This window comes from Tyto alba, unplaced genomic scaffold (assembly GCF_018691265.1).
Source record: "Tyto alba isolate M040663 unplaced genomic scaffold, T.alba_DEE_v4.0 Super-Scaffold_26, whole genome shotgun sequence".
NCBI classification, from domain to species: Eukaryota; Metazoa; Chordata; class Aves; order Strigiformes; family Tytonidae; genus Tyto; species Tyto alba.
The window spans coordinates 22,791,845-22,807,138 of NW_024881300.1; the positions used below are offsets into that span (position 1 = coordinate 22,791,845).

General features: G+C 66.2%; 1 protein-coding gene across 1 annotated transcript in view; it reads left to right on the plus strand.

The window, feature by feature from the left end:
• Positions 1-14,090, plus strand: part of WWP2 (WW domain containing E3 ubiquitin protein ligase 2) — a 41,282-nt gene extending 27,192 nt beyond the window's left edge. Inside the window, 15 exon segments of the mRNA XM_042797690.1 lie at positions 1,153-1,327; positions 4,882-4,936; positions 6,368-6,449; positions 7,074-7,202; positions 7,492-7,570; positions 7,701-7,772; positions 7,860-7,948; positions 8,901-9,060; positions 10,042-10,175; positions 10,265-10,405; positions 10,977-11,097; positions 11,445-11,549; positions 11,704-11,800; positions 12,686-12,758; positions 12,945-14,090. Coding sequence (XP_042653624.1) covers positions 1,153-1,327; positions 4,882-4,936; positions 6,368-6,449; positions 7,074-7,202; positions 7,492-7,570; positions 7,701-7,772; positions 7,860-7,948; positions 8,901-9,060; positions 10,042-10,175; positions 10,265-10,405; positions 10,977-11,097; positions 11,445-11,549; positions 11,704-11,800; positions 12,686-12,758; positions 12,945-13,044 — 1,612 coding nt within the window. The 3' untranslated portion in view covers positions 13,045-14,090.
• The last annotated feature ends 1,204 nt before the right edge of the window (positions 14,091-15,294 follow it).

The window sequence follows — 15,294 nt, forward strand, 5'->3', positions numbered from 1 at the left end:
GCCCTGGGGGCCACGTGCTTCCCAGAACCTTGTTGAATTCTCACCTCTTTGTGCTGCTAAAAGCAGAGAACTCGATACAGCCAAGCTGTTGTTGTTCTCTAGACTGCGTTTGTTCAAGGCTGGAACGACTGAAGTGTGCCTTGACCACCGATGTAACGTGTGAAAGGGAAACACAAACCCGTCCTGTTTTCTTCCACGGGAGCCTCCAGGTTCCTGTGGGCACACACGACCTTCAGTTAAGCTGTGATCTCTGCAGCCGCTTTCTGATCCTACAACAGCTTGAACTCTGTCTGGTGTTAAAAGAGGGAGGCTGTCACCTGCAAAGTAGGTTTGGGAGTACCCCAGGTGCTCTCCAACCCAGTGCCTTGCCTCTGTCGGAGGTAGCTGGCTCGGAGGAATGCTTGCAGCATGCTGGTGTGAACTCTGCTAATGTCTAGGCGTCCCATCGAAGCTTCAGGTGCCCTTGCAGGGAGCTGCTTGCAGTCTTACTAGTCGTTTGTATTTCCTTCTGGTGGGCCTTTGTCCTGAAGAGCCTCCTCAGCTGTGAAGCTGGTGGTTATGCTGGAGCTGGGAACGGAGCCCTTGTGTTAAAGGGTATCTTAGTCTTGTGAGAGGAGCCAGGGAGCAAGTGTCAGAAGTCAGCCTGTGATGTCAGAGCAAAATGCAAAATCACGGTCTCTATATCTGGACCCCAGGGCTCAGGCAGCTCTCAGGTCTTCCTCCCTTGGAGGACTCTGCGCTGCTTTTCTCACCTGCGTTTCCGCGAGGCAGAACTCGACCACAAATCCTCTGCTGAGCCACTGCACGGGGAGCACGAGGGGAGTGTGGCAGCTGGGGAAGTGGCTCGCAACCCCGTGCTCCTCTCAGTCGTGCTTTCAGCACATTCTGGGGCAGCAGCTGGATATTCTCAAGCTGTTCCCCTGCACCCAGGGCCCCAGGAGCAGCCCTCAGGTGAGGGCAACGGGAGGTTCCTCTGCACACCACCGTGCTCTGTGCCTTCTGCTGTGCCTCCCGACCTCTCCGAGGTTTCTTTCTGCTGCCTTCACAGCAGCGTTTGCGCTGAGTTGCCGCACGGCAGCTGGAGGCACCTGCCAGCAGGACCCGCCGAGCTCCCCGGGGACAGACAGTGACACCTTCCTTTGGTGTTTCCAGGTGGGAGAAACGTGTGGACCCTCGGGGCAGGTATTACTACGTTGACCACAACACCCGGACCACGACATGGCAGCGCCCTACGGCCGAGTACGTCAGGAACTATGAGCAGTGGCAGTCCCAGCGGAACCAGCTCCAAGGAGCCATGCAGCAGTTCAGCCAAAGATTCCTGTACCAGGTGAGAGCTGGGGGGGCACTGGTTGTGGGGGTCTCCGGTGGGAGAACCGGGCGTCTCACGCTGCTCTCCTGGGAGACGCGGAGCGTGGGGAGGTGCTCGCTGGGCTACGTGGGGTCTGTCCCCTCGGCGAGCTCAGCAGAGCAGTGCTCGGACAGGAGAGCCCACAAGCTCCTCTGCTGCGTGCAGAGAACTGCGTGGGAGTAACTTTCTTTTTATAAAACAGCTTGCATGGCACCGAAGGGGGGTGGGAGGTGTCCTCAGCAGCCTGTCCACGGTGTCCCTTCAGTGCCAGCATGGCTAGGCACACGTTTGCTCCTGTGGCTCACATCAGCTAAGCCTGGCTGCTGACCTGCGAGGCTTGTAGAACTTGCTTCGTGCTGTCAGGGCCGGGCATGTGCCGAGGAAGCCGTGGGAGCCTGCTCTGTGGCGGGAGGGGAGGCTCTTGAGCCGGGCTCATCCCTCCCCAGGTCTCCGATGGGCTGAGGGCAGCGGGTTGGCTCCTGGGTGGCAGCAGCAGGAGCTGCAGGCCCAGGGTACAAGCGCTGCCATGGTGAGGGCTGCAAGAGCCAGGGGACCAGAGCACGCAGGGAACGAGCGCCGCTGGGCTGGGCGAGCTTTCTCTGCTACTTTCCCTCCTTCCTGGTTTGGGCTGAGTAGTCTCCTTGCTCAGGGAACGGCCTCTCCACGGCCCCGCAGAGCACAGACCGCTCTTGTCCTGGCCTTGCCGTCGCTGCTGGAGCCGGGACCCGTTTTCCAGTGGTGGTGAGCACCCTCTGATAACGGGGCCGGTGCCGGTGGCCGCGGTGCCGCGGCGTGAGCCGTGCTTGGGAAAGAGCCAGCCCGGAGCGTTTCCGCCTCCTGGGGTGGCGATGGCCCGGTGCTCTCCGCCGTCAGCTGGCCCCGTGCCTCACAGAGGCCGTGCCGCGGTGAAAAACACGGCTCTTGCCAGAAGGCAGGGAGGTCTGGAGGGGCAGCGGCGGGGCGAAGGTGGGCAGAGCCAGGACACCCAACTTCCCCTCGGCCTTTAGCTCCTCTCGGAGAAAGCCGGGAGGCTTGTGCGACCCGGCAGCGCTGCTGGGGCGAGCTCTGGGCCCCAGCGAGGAGCTCGGGTGCTCGCTGGGAGCAGGGCGCAGGCAGAGCAGTTGTGCAGAGTCCGTTCTGCCTGAGGCAGGACCAGGGCTGCTCCCCAGGGGTGCAAGAAGCTGCTCTGCCCCTTCCCTCCCCCTGGACAGCTCGCCAGCCCTCCCAAGCCTGGCCGCAGGGGCTGGACGGCCCCGGCCCTGCTGCCCTCCGCCTCCCTGCGCGCCCCGGCACGCCGTGGGTCGTGGGTCGGGGGCTTCCACCGGAGCCGAGCGGGGCTCCGGGCCCGTCGCTCGCCAGCTCCAGCCTTGGGGCCGCTCCAGCGCTGCGCGACTCGCCCCGGCCGGGCTCCGCAGCGTGCGGAGGGAGGGACTCGCGCTCCAAATGGAGCCTGGTGAAACGCTTGTACTTTTTGTTTCAAGCTCTCCGCTGCCAGCGGCGATGGCTCCTGCTCTGCCTCCTTCCCCGCAGGGGGCTTTCTGCTTCACCTTGCCCTCCCAGCTCCACCATCCGCCTGCCCTCCGTGCGGGGAGAGGGTGGTGGGGAGGTGGTGGGCAGCGCCGCAGAGCCCTCTCGGTGCAGCCAGCCGCAGCTCGGGGGCCGGAGTGCAGCCAGGGACCGCTCCGCCAGCAGCCACCCCGGTGCCACCGGGCTCCCCGGGCTGCGCTGGCCCGCGGCATCCCTCCCAGCCAGGGCTCCTGCCGGCGCGAGGGGCCGGGTTGTTCGCAGGGGCTGGGGGGAGCTGCGGGAGGGCCGGCTCCCCGGACCTCTGCCCCTGGGTCTTGTGTCTCTGCCCTGTTAGTTTTAATTAGTTCTTTTTAGGTCACGGTGAGGTGATACCTCTGGACGTGACTCGGCTGCGTCTCTGGGCAGGGAGGGAGCAGAGGCTGCCCCGAGGCTGGGGCACGTCGTGCTGGGGTGGCCGCTGCCAGGCCAGTGCCTCCTGCGCCCAGTCCTGGCCCGTGGGGTTGGGTACAAGACATGAAGCTTGGACAGGCCCAGGCTGTGCCAGCCCCGTCCCCGAGGTGTCCCGGGACATCCCCGGGGTGCTGGGCTGCCGTGGGGCACCCCGAGTGCTGGTGCCTGTAGGGTGGGGGGACTCTGGCACCCCGAGTAGCAGCCGTGCCGGAACCTGGGGGCTGCCTCCTGGTCCTGGGTGAGGGGGACAGGCCTGGCTGCGGGTGACAATTCCTGAGCCCAGGATGACTCTGATCCCCAGCGCAGTGCAGAGGACTGGGCTGGGCGCTGGCCGGGGTGGGACGGGCGCTGGCTGGGGTGGGACGGGCGCTGGCCGGGGTGGGACGGGTGCTGGCCAGGCTGGGACGGGTGCTGGCTGGGGTGGGATGGGCGCTGGCCGGGGTGGGACGGGTGCTGGCCGGGCTGGGACGGGCGCTGGCTGGGGTGGGACGGGTGCTGGCCGGGGTGGGACGGGTGCTGGCCAGGCTGGGACGGGTGCTGGCTGGGGTGGGATGGGCGCTGGCCGGGCTGGGACGGGCGCTGGCTGGGGTGGGACGGGTGCTGGCCGGGGTGGGACGGGTGCTGGCCGGGGTGGGACGGGCGCTGGCCGGGGTGGGACGGGCGCTGGCCGGGGTGGGATGCCAACCCCTCTCCAGCAGCTGGGTTTCAGGAGTTGCAATGAAAATGCCTTTTCAGTAACAGTGCATTTCTTATTTAAGGGTTACATTTCTCACTCACAAGCCTCCGTCTCCCCTGAACCCCAACTGCCAGGGCTGTGCCTCCTTCCCCAGGGACCCCCAGCGGAGCTGGTGATTTGGGGGGCTCCCCCCCGCCCCCCCCAAGCCCTCTCCCCCTGCCCCGGGGCATCCCCCGGTTCAGGCTGGGTGACGGCCGCCGGCTCTGCCCGCCCAGGGGGAGAAGAAAGGTGCTTTGTGCGGTGGCCCCCAACCTGTTTGGGGGGGCGGCGGGGCGCGGAGCCGCCCGTCTGCGCGGGATGAATGTGGCCTCAGTGCGAGGGCACCCCGAGCCCTGCCCGGGAAGGAGGGGGCCGCCGGCCCGCCAGGAAGCGCTGGGCGTGGACAGGGCTTGTGGGAATGATTTCATTGGAAAGGCCTGCGATATTTTTTCCCCTCTTGTGTGTGGTTCTTGGAGGAGGCTGGAGGTGTATCTGGTGGGGACGGCCGGCGGGAGCCGAGCAGCCGCGCACATCTGGACCCCACCGCGCCGGCCCGCTCCCCTCCGTGCGGCACAGCCCCTGCCCCGCCGCCCCCTTGGCTGCCCCAGCCTCTGTTTAGTTTGTGCTTTTTTTTTTCTTTTCCTTTTTTTTTTTTTTTTAACCCCCCCTTGAGTGTGCAAGCTTTTTTTTTTTTTTTTTTTTTTTTTTTATTAGTTCTCCAGGAGCTGCGGGCCAAGGGGAGGCGAGCGGGAGCGGGGGCTGCACCTCTGCGTTCCGCTCTTCCCAGATGTCCCTGCCCTGGTTTTTTATTTTGTGTTTTTGCCCTCTCTGTTGTCTCTAGTCGTCCGGTGCCCCGTCCGACAATGATCCTCTCGGTCCCCTTCCTCCCGGCTGGGGTAAGTACTGAGCCACCTCACCTGCCCGCCGCGGCGCTCGGGGACGGGGACGTTCCTCCATCACCCGGAGCGGGACCCTGCTCGCCCCGGGGGGAGGACGCTGCTCTCAGCAGCTCCTTCGCTCCCCTCCCTGGCGTTAACGGGAACGGTGGCGGGGGAGCCGGTGTCCCCCGCGCTCCGCTGCGTGTGGGGCTGAGTCTGCCTGCGATTAGCACGATCTCTGATTTGAAATCCAGCTTTTTTTCCTTTTTTCCCCTTTTCCTGGAGGAGTTCCCAGTCTCTCTCAGCTGCCGAATGCAGAAGTGCCTGTGGTTGTTCTTTGGGCCGGTGGGGAGGGGGGGTGGAGAGGTTGGGGATCCAACTCCTCGCTCGTCCCCAGACCCCCCCTCCTCTGCCGAGCAGGGATCCATCCTGCTGCCCTGCGTGCTTCCCGGGATGCTCTGCCCCGGTGCGCAGTGGGGGCCGGCAGGAGTGGGGCTGGCTGTCCTGCCCCCGTGGCCCAAGGATCTGGTGCTGGGGTGTCCTGAAAGGTCCTTGTGCCGTCCCCGGGGTGGCGAGGCCCCCCCTCCGTGGCAAGAGCATCCCTGGAGGGCACAAGCTGGGGTGCTGGTGGGTGCGGACAGGATGGGCTGTGCCAGGGAGGGCAGGAGAGGGGTTAAAACTGCGGGGAGCTCAGAGCAGGATGGGGGGGGGGCTGGCCCAGGCTGCTAAGGGGGGGTCTCAATGGGGATGGTGCTTGAGCCTCTGCTGCTGTGCTGGGTGGCCCAGCATCAGCGGGGCGAGGGGCCCCGTCCCCCACGTCAGCTGGGCAGACTGGGGGCAGGCAGAGCTCCGCGTGGGGCTGAGCACCCTGGGGTGGGGGTCCCTGGGATGGGTGGGGTCCCCCGGGGTGGATGGGGTCCCCGTCATCGTACGTGGGGTCTGCCGGGGCTGCGAGGGGGCGGCGGGGAGGTGACAGGGGAGCGTGCGTGCAGGGCGTCCCCGCCGGCATGGAGCGGGGCCGCACGCGTGGGGCGTGACGCAGGCACGTGGAGGAGGGCGGAGGTGCGGGGCGTGTGGGGCACACGTGTTGGTGGGGGGTGCGCAGGGGGGTGGCTGGCTGGCTGGCCGGCCGGCCAGAGGCCGCGGGGTGCGCGGGGTGCGGGGTCACCCCCGGCCCAGGGCACGGGAAGGGGGTGCCCGGGGGGTGCCCCGGGGGGTGGTGAGTGGCCGAGCCCGGCAGCGCGTGGGCAGGGCCGGCCTCTGCCCTGGCACCGGGGCACGCCGGCCTTCCCTGGCGGCGCGGCGGCTGCTGCACGTAGAAGAAATAAAGTTTGGGGTTTTTTTATTTTTTTATTATTTTATTCTGTCTTTTCTAAAGGAGCCGGGGCAGTGTCGGGGCAGCGCTGGCCGGGGCGCTCCAGCTAACGCTTCCTCTCCCTTTTCTCTTAGAGAAGAGACAGGACAATGGGCGAGTGTATTACGTGAACCACAACACGCGGACCACCCAGTGGGAAGACCCTCGCACGCAGGGGTAGGCAGCCCGCGGGGAGGAGGCTCGTGGCTTCGGAAGGTCCGAGCGCTGGGCTGCTGAGTGCCCGGAGCTGGCCAGGCTGGGGGGCGGCGGGGGCTGAGCCCTGGGACAGGTCTGCGAGCTGCGGCGCTGGGGGGGGCTGAAAGCCCTGGGAGCCGCGGGCAGCGCTGGAGCCTGGCAGGGTGGGTGTCGGGGGGCAGCTCCCCGGCTCACGGGGCTTGAGAGTAGAGGTGAGGAAATCCCTGGGCCTGGGGAGCGGGCGATGGGGAAGGCTGCAGGGCTGTCTGGGCGGGAAGAGATGCTTTCTTCTCACCCTGTCACCTTCCCGCAGGGCTCTGCGGGGGCTCCCGAGAGCTCGGGGTTGGGGGTGTCCAGCGGCCGGGCCCAGGTCTCCCCTGAGACCACCCCTCCCGCAGACAGAGAGCGAAGCCGTGGCTGTGGCCAAGCCCGGGCAGGGCTCCTGCCTCGGGGTGCAGGCATGCGCTTACTCCTCCTGTACCTTAAATCCTTTTGCCTGGCACGGACCTGCACATTGAAGGTGGACCCCAAGGGCAGATTGAGGGGGGGCTGCAGCCCAGGGCGAGGGATGCCCGGGGTGCCCGGTGACCCCGTCCTTGTCGGCAGGATGATCCAGGAGCCGCCGCTGCCGCCCGGCTGGGAGATGAAGTACACGAACGAGGGCGTGCGCTACTTCGTGGACCACAACACTCGCACCACCACCTTCAAGGACCCGCGCCCCGGATTTGAGTCTGGGTAAGAGCTTTTGGGCTGGGCCCCTCGCCCTGCAGCTGGGCTGGGCGCTGGCACCTGGGCTGCCTCTTCGCGGCTCAGCCCTGCCCGGGGTCGTGACACGGAGCGGGGGAAGCGGGTCAGCTTTGGTGCGGAGACACCGAGTGGTGGGTTTAGGGGCTCGCGTTTGGCTCTGATGGAGCAGAGCTGCACCCCAGGGATCTTCCTCCCGCCTGGCAGGCGATGGGGCTGCTGGCGCCGGGCAGCTCGCACCGGGGCAGATGCTGAGCCAAGGCCTGTGCGGCTTTTTCAGGAGCAAGCAGGGTGGCTCCCCGGGGGCGTACGACCGGAGCTTTCGCTGGAAGTACCACCAGTTCCGCTTCCTCTGCCACGTGAGTGGAGCGGCCGGAGGGTCCGGGGGGCTGTGGGGCTGGGTGGGTGCGTGGGTGGCCTTGGTCCCGTGGGCAAGGAGAGCCACCGCGCCGGCCTGCACGAAGCCTCGTGTCTCTGCCTTGTTCGTAGTCGAACGCGTTGCCCAGCCATGTGAAGATCAGCGTTTCCCGACAGACGCTCTTTGAGGACTCCTTCCAGCAGGTGAGGGGGTGCCGGGGCCGCAGGGCCCGGGGAGGTGTGGAGCCGCCTGCTGCCCCAGCCCGCTGTGACGCTTCCCCTCGCTTCCAGATCATGAACATGAAGCCCTACGACCTGCGGCGCCGGCTCTACATCATCATGCGAGGGGAGGAGGGCCTGGACTACGGCGGCATCGCCAGGTGAGCGCCGGCGTGCCGGACCACGCGCCGGCCACCCTGCCCTGCCCGCGGCGCAGCGACTGCCCGGCAGCTGCGCTCGGGCTCCCCGGCCCTTCTGCACTGCCCGCTCGGGCGGAGGAGCCCCGGGGGGGGGCTTCAAACGGGGAAACAAGTGTGAGTTTTCGAAACGGTGGAACGCCCTGAAAGCGTCGCTCCGGCCCAGCTGGGGGGCGATGGGTCGAGCGGCGGCTCCTCCCGGCAGCGTTTGCAGGGGCAGACGTGGGGCAGCCGCCGCCGCTCGCCCCGGGGACGGTGTTACCGCTGAGCGTGGGCTGCGTCTGGGCTGGAGGGGGGGGGGTCCCCGTGTCCCCGCAAGCCCCCGCCGGCTGGCTCGGGGCACGGTGCTGGGCTGACAGCCCCCCCCGCCGCGCGCTGCCCCCGGCTCTCCGCCTCTCTCTGTGTCCTGCCAGTGGTTTTACCCTATGGTAGGTTACGTCATGCTGTTCTACCACAGGGTAGAACCACGGACGGGATGCCGGGGCTGCCTCTGCGTCCGAGGATTCCCGTCTGTCTCCCTGCGTGGCCGGGGGGGGGTGAAGCCAGGATGGTACCCGTCCCCCGCTGCTTTGAGCTCGGGGCTGGGGGGTGTGTGTGTGTGTGTGCACGTGTACGACAGCCTGGCTGGGACAGAGCCGCCCGGTGCCAGCCGGGATCCCCGGTGCTCCGAGCGGGGCCTCCGGCAAACCGGGGTGTTTCTTGCTGGTGTCTCCTCGGCAAACCTCACATGGCACCCGGGGGGCCGGGGACACCCTCACCGAGCCACACCAGGGCCCAGCGGCGAGACGGGCGCCCGGTTGGCGCGGGGTGTGCTGCGGGGGCCCACGGCCGTCCCCACCGCCGGGACGCAGCCTCCCCCGCGCAGCCCCGGCTCCTCGAGCCGCTCGTCACCGCCGGCCCCTTCCTCTCGGCCCAGGGAGTGGTTCTTCCTCCTGTCCCACGAGGTGCTCAACCCCATGTACTGCCTCTTCGAGTACGCTGGCAAGAACAACTACTGCCTGCAGATCAACCCTGCCTCCTCCATCAACCCCGACCACCTCACCTACTTCCGCTTCATCGGCCGCTTCATCGCCATGGTGAGAGCCCGGGGCGACGGGGCGAGAGGGGACGGGGAGGCGACAGGGGACGAGACGCTTCGTTTGTGTCCCGTCCCCCCCAAATGTGGAGCAGGGGCTTTGCAGGGGATGGGAGTGGTTGGCGGGGCGAGGGGCAGCTCCACGTGCCGTGGCTGGGCTCAGCTCTTAAGCCCCGTGTGGCTGAGGTGTGGGGCCGTGGGAGACGGGGGGGGGCAGGCTGAGGGCGTCAGGCATTTGAAATCCAGGGAGCGGCCGTGGGGCTGGAGGGGACCTGGTTTCCCAGGGGCTGTGCGGGGAGGGGGGGTGTGTGGCTCTGCGTCTCTGGCTGCCACCCCAGGTGCTGTCGGGTCTGCAGCTCCGGGGACTATTTTTAGCCCCAGCAGTGTGAGATTTTCCAGCTGCCCAAGCCCCAGAGCGGCTCCTCCCTGTTCGTCTCGCGTTCCCCGAGGCCAACGTGCTGCAGGTTGCCCAGCCCCGGGGCTGCCGGGGAGGGGGGAGCTGCCAGGGGCTCCCCGAGCTCGGGGAAGGGTCCCTGGCCCCTGGGCCTGCGAGGTGTGTGCGGGAGGCGGCTGCACGCGGCGCAGGTCCCCGCTCTGCCCTGCCCTGCGCGTTGCAGGATACCAATAAAACCCCAGACTATTACTCACCGCTGGGCTGTTCTAGACAAGCGTCTGCATTATTTTTGGCTGCCTTTGCCTTGGGGCTCCTGGAAACCAGGGATTCAGGGAAGCCGCAGCACAGCTCTGTTTAAACAAGTGCTCTTAATAGAGCTGTGAGGGGAGAAGGAGACGCGGTGGAATTTGCGGTGGGGAGGGGAGAGGGGCTGCGAGCACACCCGCCTTTGCCAGCCGGGAGCGAGTGCCGCGGCTCTGGGACCCCAGGGAGCGATTCCCCGCGGCTGCCCCGGCGGGGGGAGCGTCGTCTCGCCCCACGGGTCTGTCCTGGGGTCCCCCGTGACCTGGCGTCGCCGCCCCGCCGCAGGCTCTGTACCACGGGAAGTTCATCGATACCGGCTTCACGCTGCCCTTCTACAAGCGGATGCTGAACAAGCGGCCCACGCTGAAGGACCTGGAATCCATCGACCCTGAGTTTTACAACTCCATCGTCTGGACCAGGTGAGTGCCCCGCGCTCCTCCCCGCGGCCCCTCGCTGCTGCCGGGGGCCTCCCTCGGAAATTGCACCCCCGTGTGTCCCCCCCCCGCAGGGAGAACAGCCTGGAGGAGTGTGGCCTGGAGCTGTACTTCATCCAGGACATGGAGATCCTGGGCAAGGTGACCACCCACGAGCTGAAGGAGGGCGGTGAGAGCATCCGGGTGACGGAGGAGAACAAGGAGGAGTACATCATGTGAGTGACCGTCCCCGGGCGCCCGCCCCGCCGGCTGCAGGGCAGTTCTGGGGTGGGAACACGGGGCTTGGGACGTGGCCGCTTCCCCGGGCTACGTGGCCTGTGACAAGTATGGGCTGGCGCGGGCGGCCGAGCTCCGCTGCGGTCTGGCTTGCTGCTGGCTGGGCAGTTGCCAGTACTTTCAGGAAAGAGGAGAGGGGAGAGAGGGTGAGACTCCTCTCCCCGTGCTGTGGCTGCTCACCCTGCCCGCCCGCCGCTGGGCTGCCTGGGGGCAGCCAGGGCCGTCCCCTGCCCACGGTGGGCTCCAGCCGGGGGGACGCGCTTTGCACCCCTCGGCCTCCCGACGGCTGCTGGTCTGTGCTCAGGGCTGGCTGCCGCTCTCGGCTTCGGGGGGGGGGGGGGGGCAGAGGGAGAAACGCGCTAGTGGGAATCGAGGGGAGCCCCGGGGATTCGCAGGAGCGCCCCTCTCCCCACTCCTCTCGCCCTCCCCGCCGGCGGGAGGGATGGTCGGGGGTTCCCCGTGCCGGGCCAGCGCCGCTGGCTGCTTGCCGACCGCCGCCTGCCTTCCCAGGCTGCTGACGGACTGGAGGTTCACACGGGGTGTGGAGGAGCAGACCAAGGCTTTCCTGGACGGCTTCAACGAGGTGGTGCCGCTGGAGTGGCTGCGATACTTCGACGAGAAGGAGCTGGAGGTGAGCCGGCGCCTTCGCTGGGCCAGGGAACGCCGGAGGTGCCGGTGCTGCCCCGGGAAGGGCACGCGGTGACAGCAGAGCGCACCGGCTCCGCTCCCGCCCTCCGCCCCTCGGCTCTGCTGACCGGGGCACCCCCGCCCCGGGCCGTCGGGCCTGCGGGGCAGCTCCTTGGGTCCCTTGGGAAAAAGCCATCTCGCTGGGGGGCGAGGAATTCCTCCCAGCTCCCTCCGCTGCCCAGTGCTGGAGCCTGTGCTCGGTGAAGCCCGGCACCAGAGGAGTCGGAGCTCCGAGGCGCGGGCGCGGGGCCGTGTTTCTGTCCCCCTGCTGACCGTCCCCCTGTCCCCCAGCTGATGCTGTGCGGCATGCAGGAGATCGACATGAACGACTGGCAGAAGAATACCATCTACCGGCACTACACCAAGAACAGCAAACAGATCCAGTGGTTCTGGCAGGTCAGTCCCAGCGCCGGCAGCACCACCGCCCCGGGCGCGTCCCCGAGGGCTGCAGCGCGTGCCCGGCCGGCCGGAGGCGTGGGGTGTGCGTGGCAGGAGCCGCGGGCTCGGGGGGCGACGGCGCTCCCACTCTCCTGCCGCGCTCGTGTCGTAGGTGGTTAAAGAGATGGACAACGAGAAGAGGATCCGGCTGTTGCAGTTCGTGACGGGGACCTGCCGCCTGCCCGTCGGGGGGTTCGCGGAGCTCATCGGTGCGTGTTCCCCGGTGCTCGGCTTGGCCGGGGTGGGGGGGTGCCCGGGGGGGGTGGGCGGGTGGGACCCCCCGGGCCGTGTCGCCGTCACGTTGCGCCGGGCAGCCCGCAGCACGTAAGCGGTGAAGCAGCTGCGGCGTCTGAGCAGGGTGATTTCATCCCCTGGCCGTACCCAGACGAATTCCTTAGCCGTGAAATGTGCCGCCACAGTTCACTTTGTCAGCCCGGTTTGTAATCTCATTTTGAATGAATTTGATTTTTATTTATTTATTTATTTTTTTTTTTAATTTGATTTTTGTACGATGAAACCCCTTTTCCAGAAAACCACAGCATGGCATTATTCTGCCCTCACCCTTTAATTTGCTGCTTTTTGGGGCCTGTACCAGCCTTTCCCTTACTTTCCTGGAATCAGTGTCAAGCTAGTGAGCTAACTCAGCCCACTCATTTATTCTTGCTGGCACAGTAGCTTTTTTCCAGCCCCCTGGGGCCTCTCCAGCATTCACAATCTGTTAAAAAGTGACCTCAGTGGCTCAGACTTCCTGAGCCAGGTCCTTTAAAACTCTCGGATGGACCCGCTCCGTCCTGCGGGTCTACGGATAAATATGTTTTAGCACTTGCTATTCAACCATCCTGCTCGGAAGCCATGCTCTTAGCGCTCGGCGCTGCGAATATCCTTTTCGGCTCTCTCTGTTCTTGTTTTCTGTGCACCCTCTCTGCAGAGGGATCGGGAGAGGCGGGGAGTGCTGCTGTGGATTTATGCCCCGATGTACCTCTGGCACCATGAGGGCGTGCAGCGGTGCGATCCGCCGGCTAACGGCGCCTCGGAGGGTTTTCTTTTTCAGCTCCCGGTCCTGTAATGAGATTTGCTGTGCTCGTCATTTACAGGCAGCAACGGGCCCCAGAAATTCTGCATCGATAAAGTTGGCAAAGAGACGTGGCTGCCTCGGAGCCATACATGGTAAGTCGTTCCTCCTTGGCACTGCTCGGAGCGTGTGGGGACAAGCGCGAGCAGCCTCTGCGGGGCTGCCCCGGGCGCCCCCCGGCCCCGAGGGGCGCAGCTGCCCTTCCCGGCTGCCGCAGCGGCCGCGCGCGGGGAGGGGGACCGGGACCGCGGCGTTATTCACAGCCTCTGCTGTCCCTCCAGCTTTAACCGTCTGGATCTGCCTCCCTACAAGAGCTACGAACAGCTGAAGGAGAAGCTGCTTTATGCGATCGAGGAGACGGAAGGATTTGGCCAGGAGTGACGGAGCTTTGGTGCTTTCCCCGGGGCGGGGAGGGCCCTGGGGTGCTGCCGGCCGCGAGGTCGTGCCCGCGGAGCCCAGCGCCGAGCCCTCTCCACGTCCACCCGCGGACGCTGTTGCTCTTGTTCCTCCGCGAGATCCGCACTAAGGCAGCCCGGGGGGAAACGGCTCCGCCTTTCCCCCCCCAAACAAATTTAGAGGTGTGGAGGGGAGGTGGACGCAAAAGCTGGGCTCCGCTCCGCTCGTGAGGGGCGCGGGCTGGCGCAGAGGGGACGGGGCGAAGCTCTGGGCCGTGGCCAGCCGCCCGCGGTGCACCGAGGCTCCCCGCTCCCCCCGCGCAGACACGGTTCAATGAGATCTGGTTTCGGCACAGGCTATTTTAACCCCCCCCCCTTAGTGTTTTCTGCCTTTTCGTGGCATTTTAACACACGCAGGTGAGGCGGGGGGAAATGAAACGGCTCTCAAACCAACTCTCGGGTCGCGTTTGGGCCCCGTCCTGCACCCGGCGAAGGTAACGGGGAACAGCGGCTCAGCACCCCACGAGGGCCGGGACGGCCCCTTCCCGCCCCACACCGGCGCCTGGCTGACCGTGTCCCACGCGTGTTTGGATTCGCAAGCGTGCGGCCCCCCCCCCCCCGTGCTGTTGTATTTGCTAGTCAAGATGTGGTTTGTTGCTGGGAGCTGGCGCTCCGCGGCAGCCTCGGGGGCTCCGGTCACGGCCGGGGCACGTCTGGCCTTTGCTCGGTTCGTGGGTTTGGCCCAAAGTCGCTGTGTTTCCCCTGTCGCTGGCTGGGCTGGTGGCAGGAGCTGCGGGTGAGGGCAGGATCGGGCCCCTGCCCCTCACCCAGCTGCCACCTGTCCCCTCGCTGGGGCGGGGGGGGGGGGGGCGACGGGCCCGCGCGAGCGTTGGTGTACATAGCTGTACATAAAGGAAGTCTACAGACACGAGACACTGCAATAGCTTTTGACTGGTAACCGGGTAGTTTTGTACTGCGCCGTCCTGCCTCAGCGACGCCGACTTCTTGTGCAATAAAGGATCAGCAGCTGCAGCGGTGTGTGTCCCTGGTCGCTGTGTCACACCGGGGCCGGCCCCTGCAGCCCCAGGGACGCGGCTGAAGGGCAGGGATGGGTGCCGGGAGCTCGGTAATAGGTGTTTTTTTTCCGCGCCCGCAGTGCGCGGGAGGGTCAGGCTGGGCGCAGCGCTCCTGCCTTCGCCCAACCTATAATCACACTCGGCTAAAAACGGCTCCAGGACGCTTTGCCAGAGCTGGAGCCGCGTCCCCGCGCCACGGTGTGACACCCAGAGCCGCACTGGTGGAACAGGATCAGGTGCACGAGGGCCTTGGCCATAGGCTGGGGGGGGGATTTATTTAGCAAAAAGTCCAACACAAGCAGAAGTGAACAAACCCGCTATTCAGACCCCTGGGCGCCAGCCTGCGTCCAGCAATTCTGCCCTGACTTTGCTTTTCAGCAGCTGCCTTGGCTGGTTGGTTCTTTTGTGCTTTTTTGGGATTACTTGATTACTTTTTTTTTTTTTTTTTTTTTTTGCGGGGTTGCTTTTCTTAAAATAGTCTGCTTGTGCCAAGCGTGGCCACCCCACGCTGGGGTGCCGGCCCCTGGAGCTCCGCTGGCCTGGGCCGTGGTGGCACCTTGTGCTGGGGCGAGGCAGCTCCCCCTCCACCCCATCGCCCCGGAGCTGCTGCGGCAGCCCCGGGCTCCGCACCCCTCCTGCTCCTTGGCCAGAGCAGAGACCAGCGACCCCGCACAGCCCGGGTCTGGCCGTGGCTGCCCCGGAGATGCAGTTTGGTGCCACCACAAACGCTTCCAGCGCGGAGCCTGGGGCGCGAGAGCCCCGGGCGGGCGGGCAGGACGCGCTGCGCCGAGCCCGCGGCCCCTCGCTGGCACGGAGCTGTGGGAGCTGCGCCAGCAGCGACGGGCCGAGGGGCCACGGGACTGCCAAGAGGATCCAGATCAGCTGTGCGGCTGTCTGCGCTCCGTGAAGTCCGCTAATTGTCATCAATTAGTGCTGAAAAACGCAAATACCTATGCACATGGCACGCTCAATGTGGTAACGACCGGCCAGCTGATGGGAGGGAGGGAGGGAAGATGTTCTTCACAGCGGGGCAGCACCACGCACCCCCTCCTCCTCACCAGAGCAGGATCCCACCTTCTCTCCCCTCTGTTTCCACCCCTGCAGAGCAGCATGAGCCAGGAGTGTAGTTTTTTTTTTCTTTTTTTTTTTACAAGTGTCAG